General features: G+C 32.3%; 1 protein-coding gene across 5 annotated transcripts in view; it reads left to right on the forward strand.

Annotated features, from left to right (window-relative positions):
* ZDHHC14 (zinc finger DHHC-type palmitoyltransferase 14) overlaps window positions 1-16,121 on the forward strand; it is a 59,266-nt gene extending 43,145 nt beyond the window's left edge. For 2 of the 5 annotated variants that reach the window (XM_032215505.1, XM_032215506.1), the window contains exons 6-9: window positions 1,711-1,813; window positions 3,131-3,240; window positions 4,071-4,173; window positions 12,647-16,121. In XM_032215505.1, the coding sequence (XP_032071396.1) occupies window positions 1,711-1,813; window positions 3,131-3,240; window positions 4,071-4,173; window positions 12,647-13,042 (712 nt within the window). In that variant the 3' untranslated portion in view covers window positions 13,043-16,121. Of the gene's footprint in view, window positions 1-1,710; window positions 1,814-3,130; window positions 3,241-4,070; window positions 4,174-8,308; window positions 11,948-12,646 lie in introns of those variants that run through there. The other 3 variants (XM_032215507.1, XM_032215508.1, XM_032215509.1) reach the window with 2 other exon arrangements.
* Window positions 16,122-16,453: the final 332 nt, after the last annotated feature.

Genomic DNA, 16,453 nt, shown 5'->3' on the forward strand with positions numbered 1-16,453 from the left:
ATCTCTGAAAAATGTTTATTTGTGCATCCCTCCAACAAAATGTATTTAAAGTTCTGGGCAAAGAGGATTTCAAAAATTAAATCTCAAATAAGGTAGAAATAACATCAAATTACATCTTGTCTAGAAAGAAGCCATTGTGAAGTTGTAGCTCCAGTACAAAGAAGTTGCTCTTTTTCCATGAATGATTGCCTTCAATGATTTACAAGAAAAAGACTTGGCCATATGCTGTGCCTATTTGATTCCACATTTCAGAGAGCAGATTTGTAGTTGTACAATTAGTATTTAGAAAATGCCATAAAGTAAAATACTAGAAAGGAAAAAAATTCAGTAAGAAAGAAACATATCAAAAGCTGAACCGAGCAGAAACACATCGAAGTTAAAGCCTTTATATTTTCAGTTTTTCATTCATTTGTTCCTTTTGAGTGGTATATCATGTTAGTTTTATGCAGCCGAGAAGTTATATTGGAAGTTAAGTCATATTAGAATAAGCTATATTTACTTTCTCCCACATACCATCTGCTTAACTTTCACAGAAGAACAAAACTGACTGAATGGTAAAGAACTGCATTAATCCAATAAGAAGACTATTTTCCTTCCCTGCCCCCACAGATAATTACTTATGAACTGAATTTATGAATATTTAGGATCCAGTTCATAAATTGACTTGACTGCCAAGAAGAATAGCAGATATCACTGAATGAGTTCAGATGTAAATGACTGCAAACATCACTGGCTAAAAGTGTAGATATTTTTGAAGATTTCCTGATAATACCCTTTGCCTAATGGGTTTAACCCTTTGGTAGGACCTAAACAGGATTTCTGTCACCTCAATCCTTTCTTGTTCAGTTATCACTTCCCATTGCTTGATTTCTACTGAACATTGGCTTTCACTTCCTTTTCCTTTGGCAGCTACCCCTTTATATACAATTTCCTTCCTTCTTTCCCTATTTTTTTGTTCCTATTAGAAGGCAGGGGATAGAGGTATTCTCAGGATCTAATGCTTTCAGCATGACAAATGCAGCATTGTGTCATTGTGTGGCAGTTTACCCTCTTTAGTATATGCCTGTAATATGATACACCAATCAAAGGGACAGAGCTGGAGTCATGGTGGCCTGACACTGGTTTTTTTCATATGCCTCCTCTTGTGGATCTCTGTATTTGAAACTGTATGTATGTATATATATATTTATGTATGTACGTATGCATATGATTGTGTGTGTGTGTGTGTGTGTGTGTACCTGCACGTTTCTGTGTAAATGAGTGGCTTGTGTGTGAAATTGGAATACGCAGGTGCAGAATTCAATTTAATTAAAGGGATTACTTTATGTTATAACCAATTAATGTTAAACATTATTATATTTTATTCTAATCCTGCCCTTTTGATAAGTTATAATGTATATCTCCAGAACTGGGTTTAAGTGAAATCCATAACTCTTTTAAGTTTACAGGATGGGAAGCTGGACATTTTATAGGATTTTAAAAATGTGTATATACATGCATAGTTACCAATGTAATCAAATATTTCAGGAAAATGTGGAACTTTTCAAACACAGTGTGCTAGTAAACCTGGCATGTCTGTTGTTTCCAGATACAATAGTGATCCTGAGTGATAATCTTGATTTGTAAGACGGAATGTTCATTTAGCTATTTTTGCCAATAGCTTTTATCTTCACTGACTTTTGAGTTAATACTGCCTTGACATTCAATCACTGTCCTAGAAGCTGTGGTGTGTTTCTTCTCCGTTTGGTCCATTGTTGGGCTCTCAGGTTTTCATACTTATTTGATCAGCTCCAATCAAACAACCAATGAGGATGTAAGTTTCCCCTCGCTTTAATTTGTCTCCATCTAATGAGTCATGTATTCCATTTTCATTGTCAGCTTTTATCTATTTTTTAAAAGGTTACAAGATTCACTCAAGTGTGCTGCCCTATTTTTGTCTATTTAATGCATATGACTGTACCTTTTGATAGCTTCTTGGCAAGAAACAAAGCATAGTTGAGACACCGTTCTACAGTAAAATCACTGAACTTGACTTTGTCTTCATTAAGTGGAGCTTAGGCTAGGAGACCACAACGACAACACTAGTAATTTAGAGCAGCCTTCCACAATCTTTTTTTCCCCTGGAGGTACTCTTGAAATAATTTTTAGATCTCATGGATTCCTGTAGGGAAAAAAAACCTGAATACATGTAACTTCTACACAATCCACATTGTAGAACATTTACAACAACAACAACAAACTGATGTGGTAGGCTGGTAGCTGAATTGTAGCGAATAAACATTTTCACTGCGATCTGGTTTGGTTTTTTTCTCGATCATAATCTCACACAGAATTTTAATTTAAAAAAGGCTGTTTTAGAGAATACGAGTAAGAAACTGGCCTGGCTAGAGAATGTTTGCCTTCTCCAAGCTTAAAAAGATGGTCAGAAATGTCTTGGCAATATATTGAATAACTAAAAAACAAGATAGTTGTTGGAAAACTCTCTAATATAAGTTAGGCTCTGTATGCTTGATAAATGATAATTATGATCCCCATAACTCCATAAGAAACTTTGCAAAAAAAATTGAGAATTTAATGAATACCTATTTTCCATAGTTTGGATTGGGTTAGGATTTATTTCACCAGATTATTTTGGTTCAATCGCTGTCTCTGTATTTAATTGTGAAGATAAACAAATTAGGAAAGAGGAGATCCTATTTGTAGGTCTTGAATCATACCCTGAACTGCACTGGATGTATGAAATATAGCACATTTGTAAGGAAGAAAAATAGAAATGAATCCATTTTACTATCTGTTCTATTGTAGATGAGCACCAAATGTTTCTGGAATGACATTTCTGGAATGTCACTTATTTCTTTTTCCTTTGAAATGTCTGATTGACAGCATGAAATTATTGAAAACATGTACTGAGATGTTATGGATCAAATGATGTATTGAAATGGGAAAAATAAATTCAGGTTCAAGTCACAGAACTCACAGAACTTCATAATTTGATATTGTTTATTTTTGTTCTAGGTATTTTTTCTTAGAATAAATAATACAGTATAAACTGAAGAGTGCTATTAAAATTAATTAAAAATAAAAATTATTAAAAATAAAAAATAATGCACCAGTATTCATTTCTTTATAGATCAAGGGATCTTGGTCAAATAAAAGAGGCAAAGAAAACTTCAATCCTTACAGCTATGGCAACATTTGTGCTAATTGCTGCTCAGCACTTTGTGGGCCCCTTTCTCCTAGGTAAGAAATTTAATGCAATTTTTCAATATTTTCTTTTGTTGTACCTTAGTGTGTCCATTGAGTCAGGTATATGTAACTCCCAAGAGCACATATACTGCCATAAGTATCGTATGACCTTTGAATCCTCTGGTGGTATGTAATTTTATGGTGTGCAACTAATAAGACACTGGGAAAATTATAATATATCAATCTAGACACAACTCATTAATTTGCTCCTGCAAAAACTGAATAAAGCTTTATGGAAAAATTAATCAGCTAGGGTTTTTTTTTTGTCTTCAGCAATAATTTTTTAGTTCACTGTCCAGCTGTGAATGATTACAATCTAAAAATGTCTAGCCATAGTTTTGAAAACACAATATTCCAAGCAGAAATTGTTACTTTGATTGGACATTTATTTTCAAATGTATTTATCTTCAGTACATACTGTACCACTAGTACAGCAAACTGAATAGATAAGAACAGAAACCTATTTAAACTATAGAGAAAGTTGGAATTAGTATTAATAACTTTGCAGGGACATGCAGCAAATGAATAGAATGCATTTCTATTCTGTTGACTTAGAATGATCACTTTATGTAAATTATGAGGGCAAACATTTTGGATACTAAAATAGTTTTTTTATTGAAATATACAATTCATTGAAATATACAATTCCAGAAGTACCTAAACTTGTGCATGCAACTGCATTATAAGAAGCTATTTTACTCTTCTGAATTCAAATTACTTCCATACATTCTTCATGTTGTTATATTAAACTATTTGTCTTAAAGTTAGCTTCATTCTTATCTGATAATAATTATTTGTAATATACCTTTGCATTTATTCTATAGTTTAATTGACCGAAGAGGATTTATCCAACCAGATACCCCTCAGCCAGCAACTTCCTCAAATGGCATTACAATGTATGGGGCTACACAGTCTCAGAGTAATATGGTAGGAACATTCCCATAATGTTGATCAAGAACTCTAAATGTTTCTCTTTTCTACTTTTCTGAGAATAAGTCGGGTGACTAAACTGAATCTGTCTAGTACTTTACAATAAAAGCCTCCCATGAATATATTGTAATAGGGTTTCTATGTTGCCAAGATTTTAATAAGCATTAATGCAAAATTTAAAAAATACTACAAGAATACTAAAAAAAAAATAGTAATCTAATTTGAGATTGACATGTTGAATAGAAAATTCTCATTCTTTGCCTATCTTAATGCTACCTTTTGATGCTTGGATATTCACTAAGGCATTTATTCCTTTTTAAATTGTCTACATTAAATGCCACTGGCTGTTCTGCATAAATTCTTGCTACCTTGGATTTCTTATACAGCTCAGCATGTCACTATGAATATTTCAACAGAGTAGTCTGAATTTCTTGTGAACATTCTGAAGGCCACTATCTTTAACTACTGCAAATTTTTAACTCATATTTTTTATAAAAAAGGGAATCCTAATTAGAATTGCATTCTAATAAGTATATAATTTAATATACTAATTGCATTTAGTATATTAAAATTGTGTCAAACTACTTGTATATTTTTACTCCTCCTAGTTCTAGACTTTAAAAGAAGAAAAAATCTGAATCTCCAATCTTTAATTTTTTTTCATTTAAGTGAAGTACAGTAATAATACACCTTTTATAGCTATATGATTTTTAAATGTTTTATATAACAATATAAGAATTTTATCTTGATCAATAATTTTTCAGGTGAGTTCATTGATCATTTTTCTTATCTAGTACCAATTATATCTTTTATAGTATTACTAAATGCATAACATAGTTTTATATATGCTTATTTAACCCAAAGACTCATTGACTTTGTAAGTAAGTGTATATAAGGTAAATAAAATATTTGTTTGCTATAAATGAACGGATTTATTTTAAAACACTTTATGCTTATTTTTCTCTATTTTGGTTTTTCTATCATAGTAATGATTGTATATTTCCATTTTTAGGCAGAAGTGTATAGATCAAATGAAACTAAGAAAATGTTAATAAATTTGTTATTTAAAATTGACTTTATTGTCATCTTATTTTAATATGCCATTTTTTTTGTTATAATTTTACGGTTTTTTCACCTTTATTGGATCTTCTAAAGAAATCTCACACTTATAATTATGGTTTCCATATATAAACTGAAGAAAGAATTGGAAGTTACTCAGAAATGAACTTCATGGTTTAGTCTTTTAATATGGTCATTTGCAGCTCTCTTCCCTCAATTGTACCATTATTTTTTCTGATCTACATTTTCTATACTCTAACCTGGTTTCAATTTATTGATCAATAAACTATTGTTCTTTGCTATTCTTCTTTTTTATGTTTTCCTTTCAGTATCAGCTACTGAAATCTCCTTTCAGTACCAGCTATCTCAAGAGTAGAGTATCAGATCAAAACCTCCCCTGATAATAAGCCCAATTGGACTTTTGAGCGCATGGGCTAAAAATAAGCCCTCCCCTGAAAATAAGCCCTCCCCTAAAATATTTAAACACATGCACAACTGGTTCCCGCCATTTCCTGGGGGGATGGGGGGAACATGCCCCACGTGCCCCACATGCACCTGCCATCCACGCGGAATGATGTTCTGGAAGCCATTCCACGCAGTAGCTACTGCAAGCACTAGCTACTGCACCCTTTCTCTTGGTGGCGGCTACAAAAAGAGCGGCAGGTCCAGCGACGCTAGGGTTGGCAAGAGTGTGCCAGAAACAGAACTTCTGGCCCTCTCTGGATCAGCTGATCCACAAGCTGCGGGCCCAGGTAAAGGGGCCTCCTGCACCTCAAAAATAAGGCCAAGCGCTTATTTCGGGGGTCAAAAGAGAATAAGACCCTGTCTTATTTTCTGAAAAACAGTAGTGTTTTCTAAAGGAAATAGATAATCTGTAATGTAATTGGTTTTAATTTTCCCCCCACTCCCCAAAATAGAGATGAAATCAGCATTGACTTTCTTTTGAATGAAATCTCACAATATTGATGAATTACTGGTTTTAACCAGTAAAATATTATATTTATTGCTGTGATAAATAATAGAATTATATATGTTTCTGATGATAGTTCTAAATTCAGATAAAGGCTTGCAATGAAATCAGCATATGTTCTGATAATACTACATGTGATTAAACTAGAGTTATAGTCTTTTGATTTCATTTGAACAGTAGTTTCTGAGTTTTCTAGATATTTCTCAATATTAACTAAACATTTTAAAGATTTCCAAAGTTTTTCTTTAAAAAAGAAATTAATTCAAACCTATATTAACCAAAAATTCAGGCCAAGATTTTGCTTGTATGAAATTTAGGAGAAAAAGCAAAGTAAAAGATTTATGGTTAAAAAAAATGATAGAAATATTTTAAAAGCAGCACGATCTATTAACTTTTTGATATTGGTGACCATATGGCATATCGTGTAGTTTTTTTTAAAAAAAAGAGAAATTCTTATTCTAAATACTATTTTTAAATCTCCACCTGAAAATAAGTTCTGAATTAAATACAAACTTGTTAAAACTTATCCATAAATTGTCACATATGAACATTTATACAAGTTTGAATAAGTTGTAGTTTATATGATACAGAAATGATGGTTTGCCACTGTAGGTTTCTCAGTGATAACTAATATTCAATGGTTGCTTTACTGTATGATCATAGCAGAGAATTTTGGTATCATCAGATAATAGGACATATTTCCTTCTTTGGTAGATATAAAAAATAAATTTTGATAGGAAAATAATATTCATAGCCCTATTAAAATATAGAATATATTAGGGAATTATGCAATAAAAGCCCAGCCTGGAAGAACTCTTTGTAAGTAATTGCTTCCTTTCTTTTATGCCTTTCAGCAATGTTCTGCTTAGTTTCCCCATTTTATTAAGCCATGAATTATATAACCTAACTGGCTCTCTGGGGACAATGTCTAAGGACCAGTAAAGGTCAGACTTTTGATTGTAAGCCAGTGTGTTTTATTTGTTACTGTACATTTAAGTTGGTATGTATGTTTGTTCAGTTAAACAGTCAAAATAGGGAATTTGATTTAAAATTGAGTGATTTTATATCTGTCCTTAACATCATGATGTTCGTCAATATGTATTGTAACATTGTACTGTTAATTAATAATCTTAATATTTGTAAATCCAGGAACAAAATTCTAGAAAAATTCAATAGTCTAACATATTTCAGTGATATGTGACGGTTTGGTGATGATGATCATTTCAAACTGTATATATGTTTAGGTTATTACTTCAGAGTTGGTCCTTTAAAACTAGTCTACTCTCCAAATGATTTCAGTTCCTCTAAATTAGTTACCCATCCTCTCATTGTTCCCAGGATCTAAATATGTTGAAACACTGCAAATTTTTGCTTTATTTTTCTAATTGATGAATGATGAAAATAAGTGATCTCCATAACAGCACTTTTAAGTATCACTTTCCACCTGAAAAGCTAACTTTGTCACAATTAACCAAGCAACTAACTGATCTAGCATAGTTTTTAAATCAATATGAAGGTTAGACCTTACTTACTGACTGCATTATTGAGCAACCATTTGAAATTACAGTGGCTGGAAAAAAACATTTTTATAACCAATCCTTTCATTTATGACTGTCACAGTATCCCATGATCACATGATTGCCATTTGTATGCTTCACACCTGGCTTCCAACAGGTAGCATAGAGAACAAAGAAGTGAAATTGTAAGTCACAGTTGTGTAATGTCTCACTCAATGACTGCAGAGATTTACTTAAAATGGAAGTGAAGTTGGGAGTTCATTGCAATCTTGCGTTTTTCCACTTAGCAACCGCACCACTTGGCAACAGATTGGGTGGTCCCAATTATGGTCAGTAAGCAAAGACTACCTGTAATCCTTTTTTGTATCACAGATATATTTATAAATTAGAAATATGAAATCTTTTTCATTATAATTTGAAGAATCTATATAATTTTCATGTAAATCTTTATAGTATAATTGGAAAAATTAGAACATCAAACCTGCATTAATATTATTTTAAATACCCATTACTTCACTGCCTAAATGTTTAAAAATATTTGGGTTTTTATGGTTTTTCTCTCTCAATATTTCCATTATCTTAATAGGGGACTGAAGTTAGATTAACCAGGTGGTAATTGACAGGATCACCTTTTCCTTTTTGAAGGTTGGTAGTATATTTTGCTTTTATCCCCATCTTAGTACACTGCTAGTACTCCATCATTTCTTTAATTAGTTCTTTTATGCCATAAAATATGCCATGAGAGTCCACTCACTCACCAAAAGTCATGTTTCCTAAACATTTTTTCATTAGTATTTCAGGCTGCAATCCACAGGCACTCAGCTGTTCTACAATATTATGAAGGTTATTCTTGATTCAACATTGTGGATTGTGCCATCTCTTCATAACTGATTCATCTATTTTTTATTATGTTCAAGAAAACATTTCAGATATTATAGAAATATTTGTTACTGCTGCGTTTATATATAAATTCCTGGAACTGGGATTGTTTTAATACTACAGTATGTAGTCCTGAAAATGTCAGTACCTCATTTATCTGTCCTGTGATGTTTGCATTCTTCTTAAGCACTTTAACCTTACAGAACTCTTTCATTATTTTCTGTTTCAAATTTGGGATAGTTCTTCAATTAAAGCTTCAATTAAAAATACAGATTTAGTCCAGATCCCTAGAATATGGATTTGTTGTTAATTGTAATTTCTGTGACATAATTCTGTATATACTGCAAAAAAAATATTTAAAAACATAAAAATATAAATAAGGTAAAATACTTGGACTAAAAAAAATTAAAATGCTAGTGAGGGGGAAAAGAAAAAAAAGACACTGCAGGAAGCCTCCCTTTCAGCTGACAAAATATTACACACACCCAAATGCTATGACAGACCAGAAAGTATCCATTACAGTTGTCCATCGATTGCATATCTGTTGCTGTACCAAAACTCTGGATAAACTGGACAGGCAGTATTTACTTTTAAAGCAATAGCTATCAAAACAGGTTCATTTAGTTTGATAGGCTCCTAATCTTTTAAACTTGATTAACAGCCACTATCTTAGTGAACCTATTTATCACAGAGAATGTGTATGTTTTTATGAGTCCCATTTGCCTCAATATTTTATAATCCTTTGCATATTTTTCTATGCATTTTTCTATATTACAAAAAGGGTTTCTATAAAACAGCATGAAACTGGTGCTTTCATGCAGCATGATAGGAACCCATGAAATATTTGCTACAATATGTTGTTCTTTTTTGTATACTTGTTCCATTTTGCTTATTTCCCCTTTTCAAAGTAGTCTCTTCCATAAGTTCAATATTATTGATATTTCTTCCAAGTCCCTTTCAATTAAATTATACTTATTGATGTAGAATTCCAGTGGTATGAAACATTGACCAAGTCAGACAACATGGAAAAATAAATGTATTGATTTTTTTAATGCTTAATTGCAATTTATTTTTGTAAACTTTTAGAGATGGTAGAATAAAATTATCTTTTTATCTTAGGCCTAGCCAAAATGTATAATGGAAGGAATCATCTTTGATGCTGCTAGAGATGTTCCTTGGATTTTAATGCCAATTAGTAGATATGCTTTTTGTGAGTTGAGTTCAAAAAGTCTATTTAGTGCTGTTATTTTAAAAAGAAATAAAACCATACCTTAAATATATGTTAAATATATATTGAATATTCAATTTTAATATTAAAATAGTTAATTACATATAAAGTAACTAATAAATTATCCATGTTTTAAATGAGCAATTTTCAATAGGATACATTTGTATGAAAGTTGTTGTTATTTCATTTGCATTGTATGGACTATTTGTCTATTAATCTATTAATAGTTAATGAGCATTAGTTCTAATATTTAACCGTTTGGAAAGATTTTGACAGAATTTAAATCTAATTTAAAAGGTATATGAACCATCACTAAGGGACAGGATGTTTCTCAATCTAATTAGATTATGTTTCTATAATTTTATTAAAGCAGCTATAGGAGCCTAAATGTTTTCAGAAGGACTTATGAATTACATAAATTTAAGTGCTTTCCTGTTTGAGACTTAAGTACAGTAAATTGCAGGCAAAGTTAAACACCGTATGAAAGTAAACATTTTTAATGCCAAAAACTTAGCTAAATGATGGTAATATGATTTTTGTATAACATAGGTCCTGTATTTTTGTATCAATAATATACAAAATGTATACTTTTAAAAATAAGTTTAAGGAAATTAAACAGCGGGACTGTCGTCAGTCTATATAGTTATTATATCATATTAAGATGAATTTGTCCCATATTGACTTGTGCATTACATCATTTCTCCAATAATCTCATATATTTGAACAATATACTACAGCATTCATAGATTATGTTCTGATTAACTAACCCAAGCATACAGTGAATATCACTATAATCTCTATCTACATTAGAAGGGGGCATTCAGTATTGCTATTGTAAATTTGTAAATTCAAATAGAATAGTTTCACTTATGCAGGAAAGTTCTGCACCTAAATAGAATATGCTGTATATTTCAGGAAATTGCAGTTATTCAAGGGAAGAGAAGAAAGTTTTTACAATTTCTGACTTCTTGTATAAATGTCAGATACAGCCCAGTGCCCTGGCTCATGAAATCTGCTAAGATTACTTAACCATTGCTTACTAAATAAGTATTATAGCCTGGATTCTCACATTGTACTACACAAAAATCAGATAAATTACATTATGGCTGTTGTTCACACTAAATGTATTTAAAATATATGGCTGAAATTAACATTACATTCAACAAAGACAAGTTCAGTTTTCTTCACTTATAAAACAAAAATCAAATGCAGTTATAGCAATAGCACTTAGACTTATATACCACTTCATAGTGCTTTACAGCCCTCTCTAAGCAGTTTACAGTATCAGCATATTGCCCCCAACAATCTGGTTTTAGAATGAGGGAATATAGACATTGTAGAAGGGGAGGTATGTTAATCTTCAGTAGCCAAAAACAGGAAGGAATAGCTTTTTAAAACAGATTTTATTAAAAGAAAATAGCTTTTGCAAGCTACATTTGATTAAATTATCAGCAACTCATGAAAGTTTATGCCTTTTAATAAAAAATTTACTTCTAAAAAGGTACTAGAAGATTAATTCTAATTTATGTTTATTAACAGTACTTGTGAAAATGATCTTTGAAACAGTAGTTGATTAGAAGAGCCATGAAGACCAGGCTCTTTGTCACACTTGTCATCTTTAATCTTAACCTTTTATGTTTATTGATTTTATAGTAATTTCTTTGTTTGATTGTTGAGTCATTCAAGAACCGTTATGTTGGGTGGCATATAATTTTAATAAATTTTATTTAAATAGTATCTGCAATAATGATGCAACTATAATCAGATAAATGAAGGGTTTAGATTGTATCAACAGAGATCTGATTGACAAGTTATGGAAAATAATTGTTCCGTTTTATTGTATTTTGCTCAATTCCTATCTTACTATGATACTGAAAAATATACTTTAAGGAGGATTCAATATTCAAAGTTTGAAGAAAGACAATGATATATATGGAGATTAAAAACAGCCTCTTGAAAAAGAGATTGAAAGAACTAGATATGTTTAGCTGGAAAAAAAGATGAGTCTGGGATGTATGATAGCATTTTTAAGATGATGTTACATAGAGGACGATCAAGGTCTGTTCTTTCTTCTTTCATAGGACAGGACATGAAAAAGTGGATTAAGTGACAGGAAGGCAGATACCAAGTGAAAATATTAGAAAAAAACATAAGAACAGTTCAGCGGAAGAACCAGTTATCCAGAAAGGTGTTGGTCTCCCCTTCAGTGACTATGTTAAGCAAATTCTAGACAGGCATCTATATGGAATTTATTAATATGAATTCCTGCCTTGTGCAGGAGATTGTATTTTGTAGCTTAAATGATTCTTTTCACCTCTGATTCTATAATGTGCTTTTTACCCAAATGATGTTGCAGAGTTATTATGTTGCTGAGCTCTTCTCATTGCTAGAAAACTAATGGAAGCATAAATTTTGAATGTGTACAGATTGTCATATATACAGAGAACTGCAGACTTTGTGTGTTGAAAGCTCTTTAAATCTGCCCAGCTCTTGTTTGAAAGAGTCTGTGGTCTTAAATAAGGATGCAGAGCCAAAGTAAAAGACATACACAGAGATATGTAAATATCAATGTACCATGGGAGGAAAGTTAGCATGTTTATAAATTATTTTATCTGGCAAATGCTTTTCATACTATATACTTTCACTTCTCTGGAATTCAACAATATATTGTACATGCTGTCTTGGTCAGTTTAACAAGGAAGTGTAATTAATAACTCTTTTCTTTCTCTTTATGTCCCATTCCTCTTTTGTCCATACCCTTCCATCCCTGTATTTCTCATGCCTTGTATATTATTTTGGTACCCTTCCATTCTTCAGTGTGATCAACATCAATGCATTCAGAGCACTAAATTCGTTTTGCAGGCCGCTGCCACCCCACTCCTCCAGAGTGAGCCCAGCCTAAGTAGTGAAGAGCTGCCTTTACCAGGAAAAAATACTCTTGGTGCTCCCTGTGCTATGGTGACACTAGGACAACCAACACCACCTTCTTCCATCCCAAATCTCACATCAGAAACAAGCTTGTCAGAAATGATACCATTGCAAGAGGACCCTGAAAATCATCCGTTTCTTACTCCTGAAGAAGCTCCACCTGGGATGTTACCGCTTGGATACGTCCTGACCCACAGCCGCACCATGCACAGCCTCAGCCTGGTTAGCCAGGATTCACTGCATGAAGACTCAGTGCGTGGCCTTGTTAAACTCAGCTCAGTCTAAACAATATAGAACATGACCGCAATTAAACAGAGCTTATTTAACTCCAAGAGCAATTAGCCTTTGACTCTGACATATATGTCACTGAAAATTATTGTGTAAAGAAACCTAATGAAAGGACAAATTATTTTTGTGCCGTGAAGTTAACAATTAGATTTGTGTTATAGCCAATTTATTGGTGGCTTGGGTTTGATGGTTACATTGTTAAATAACCAATTTAGTTAAAATTTGTTCGGTGATTTATAATGTCCAGCAGTTTGGAATCCTGGTACTGCAAAGTTGGTTATTATAGTGCTTAAAATATGAATGGATATAAGCATCATATTCCATGTTTTATGAAGTTCCTTGTTGTAATATCTCCTTTGTAGCCAGACATTACTGTGCTACTCATATTTGAAACAAGATTACCATTGGATAAATGCAAAATCAATAAGGGTTGCAATTGTGGATTTGCATGCCACATTACAGTGGGTGTTACAGTAGTGTTGGTTTTTGAAAGACAGTGCTGCTTTACTATTTGTGAGTACCAAAGTGCTGTTCATTGTAAAAGACAGTACAACTATTAACTTTTTTTCACTCTATCAATTATAAATAAATGAACTGGCAGTGCTCAGTTTTGGAGGATTACCTGTTTTTGCATATTTACTTTTTAGTGTGAAATAACATACTGTGTTGTGCCATAACATGGATTTATCCCCACCTGTAATCACATGAGATGTAGATATTCAGTAAGATGGCATTCTTTTATTTTTGAATATGTATACGTTTCTCTCTATACAAAGCTGGTGCAAAACAGCATATTACAATACAACAAATTACTTTTTTCCTAAGATTATATCATTAAGCAGCCAAAGGAACTTCCAAGACCCAATTACAGATTGTCTTGAGTATTTATACAGTTTTACATATAACCTACTTAATGATGCTATATGCTGATAATTAGTCTGCCTGTTAAAAATTACTTGATGTTAGAGGATTGGATTGAGAAAACCATTTTCAAAAAAAATTTGGTTCAGCAGAGGCTTCCATACAAAGATTGCCTCCTACGTTATTTTAAAAAATGTTCACACAGGAACCGTCTAGAACAGCGTGGTAGTGATGTGAAGGTACTGGGCAAGAAAAAGAACTAGTGGAAAGGTGTGGGGGGCTTTCTTCCTTTTAATGATTTTGGGAGCCATCACTGCTCCCTGAGGAATTTCATTTATTTGTTTATTTGTTTGAGGCTCATAGTTAAAATCATTGGAGGAATATTTCACTAGAAAGCTTGAAAGGACACTCATATTCTTAACTTCGTTGCTAGAACAAGAGTCACTGCGAAGTCCCCCAACTGCTCGTAATCAATAACTATCATTCAGCCATCATTATTAACAAAAATGTGTCAGTTTAAATTTGTGATTGATACTTGATTCTAAGAAATTTCTTATGGCTTAAAGAAAAGACATTCCCTCAGGGATAACAAACATAATAAGAACTTAAATGTTGTAAGCCATTGCATTTTGTCTTAGTTTTAAGATGCTAGGACCTGCAATACTCTTTTCTCAGGACAAAGTTTAGTGCAGAGTTATTTTTGTGGCCGTGTATGTGTTTGTATATCCACATACACGCTAAGCATAACTGCAGGCAAGTACACTTAAAAAAAAATTGTGAAGAAACAAATACATTGCATCTCGAAGACACTGACAATATATCTTTAGAAGGAAAAAAGCACAATATTTTAATTAGATTAAGGCCATCTTTGTTATTATAGAAATGCCAGATGACCTAACGGGGAAGAAGAAAACCCTTACACTGTGTATAATTTTGTAATTTTTTTCTGAGTAGTGATAAGCGATTTTCCTTTTGTTTCCATGTATAGAAAATAATCTTAATAAGCAGAGCTGTCTTTTTCCCTTTTACAGAAAACACTTCATGGTGTGCAGTTATTTGACTGTGAACCATAAATGTTTACAGCTTTCGTGCAAAGAAATACTGTCTGTTTTTCTGCCTGACCTCACAGGATTTATTTAAAATCCTGCATGTGTGACTTTAGCGCATGCACATTCCAAAGGGAAAAAAAACTTGGTGAGTTGTATTCTCTTCTCGTAGTAAAGTTGATTACTGCATGGACAGGTGTTACTAGCAACAAATAGCTGTTAATTCCATATAATTACAGGGAGTGGCTGATTTGGGGAAGATTTAGTGAGTTGACACAAGGAAGCCAACTTCCTCAGAAAGCCCATGTAATTGTTTACCATTTCCATACAACAAACACCTTGCAATCCCCAAACTGGCTTGGTGAGTTCATGATAGGTAGTGCGGGATGATATATCATGGGAATTTTTAAACACAGACTGAGTTATTGTTATTTTTATCCCAATCATTATGAATTGGCTACATTTTTAGTAAGGAAAATCAAGACAGAAGAAATAACTTTTGCCTCATTACATTAAAATAGGATTTTAGCCATTCTTTAAAATCCATTCTTTAAAATAAAATTACATAGTTATTGCCTAGGTAATAATGATATAATTTATTTTTAAGAGACATAGATTGGTTAGAGCAGTGTATCCATTTAACAAGCTTAGTATTTTACTAATTCAATTGACACCAGAAGATAGAGCATCCATTTCCTGTAGTGTAAAAAATCAACAATGTTAAATATTTTACCCTGCCATTATTGCTTCACAGCTGTGAAGCTCACATAAAGGAATAGAAGTATTTTAAACATGTATTGGCTCACATTTCCATAGCTCATTTTATTTTGCTAGCATTTTTTGAATATCTTTGCCATTAGGAAATTGCAGTGTCATGCATGGTACCAGATCCATTTGGGTTTGTTTAATTTCTTTCTGTCTGGCAGGATAGAAGGTTATCCTGTTGTTGTTCCTAAGTGCACCTCTCATTTAAAGCTTCCAAGTGCTGCACTGCAACATGGAATATCTTCTTTGGCTTACCTGATGTTTGAGGGAAGCTTATGTGCAGAAAAGTACTGTGAATACCTATTTTAGAACAAATTATTTTTGTTTGCATTGATGTTTAGAATTTTTTGCTGTTTATACTGTTTCTGACTTTATGTTGAAGAATAAAAATACTGCCTTTTTAAGCATTGCCTTCTGTCTTATGATTTGTTTTGACGTGCCTAAAAAAAACTACAATACTCTTATTTTACCATGACATTTTAAATCACATACTGCTGCCTCATGATGACATCTGCTGGAGAATGCTGGAAGGAGTCTGTCTTTTAATTAAAGTTGTTTTGTTAATGTATGTGATCATTCTAAAAGTTTTAATCCTAATATTAACATTTTCCAATATTATAGGAGACCAATAGTCAACATTTCTACAAGCAGGACTCTTTCTTTCATCAATTGTAAATAGAATTCATTTAATCGTCCAATGATTTAACTAATTCCATCTTTGAAAGATAATTGATCA

Source organism: Thamnophis elegans, chromosome 4 (genome assembly GCF_009769535.1).
Source record: "Thamnophis elegans isolate rThaEle1 chromosome 4, rThaEle1.pri, whole genome shotgun sequence".
NCBI lineage: Eukaryota > Metazoa > Chordata > Lepidosauria > Squamata > Colubridae > Thamnophis > Thamnophis elegans.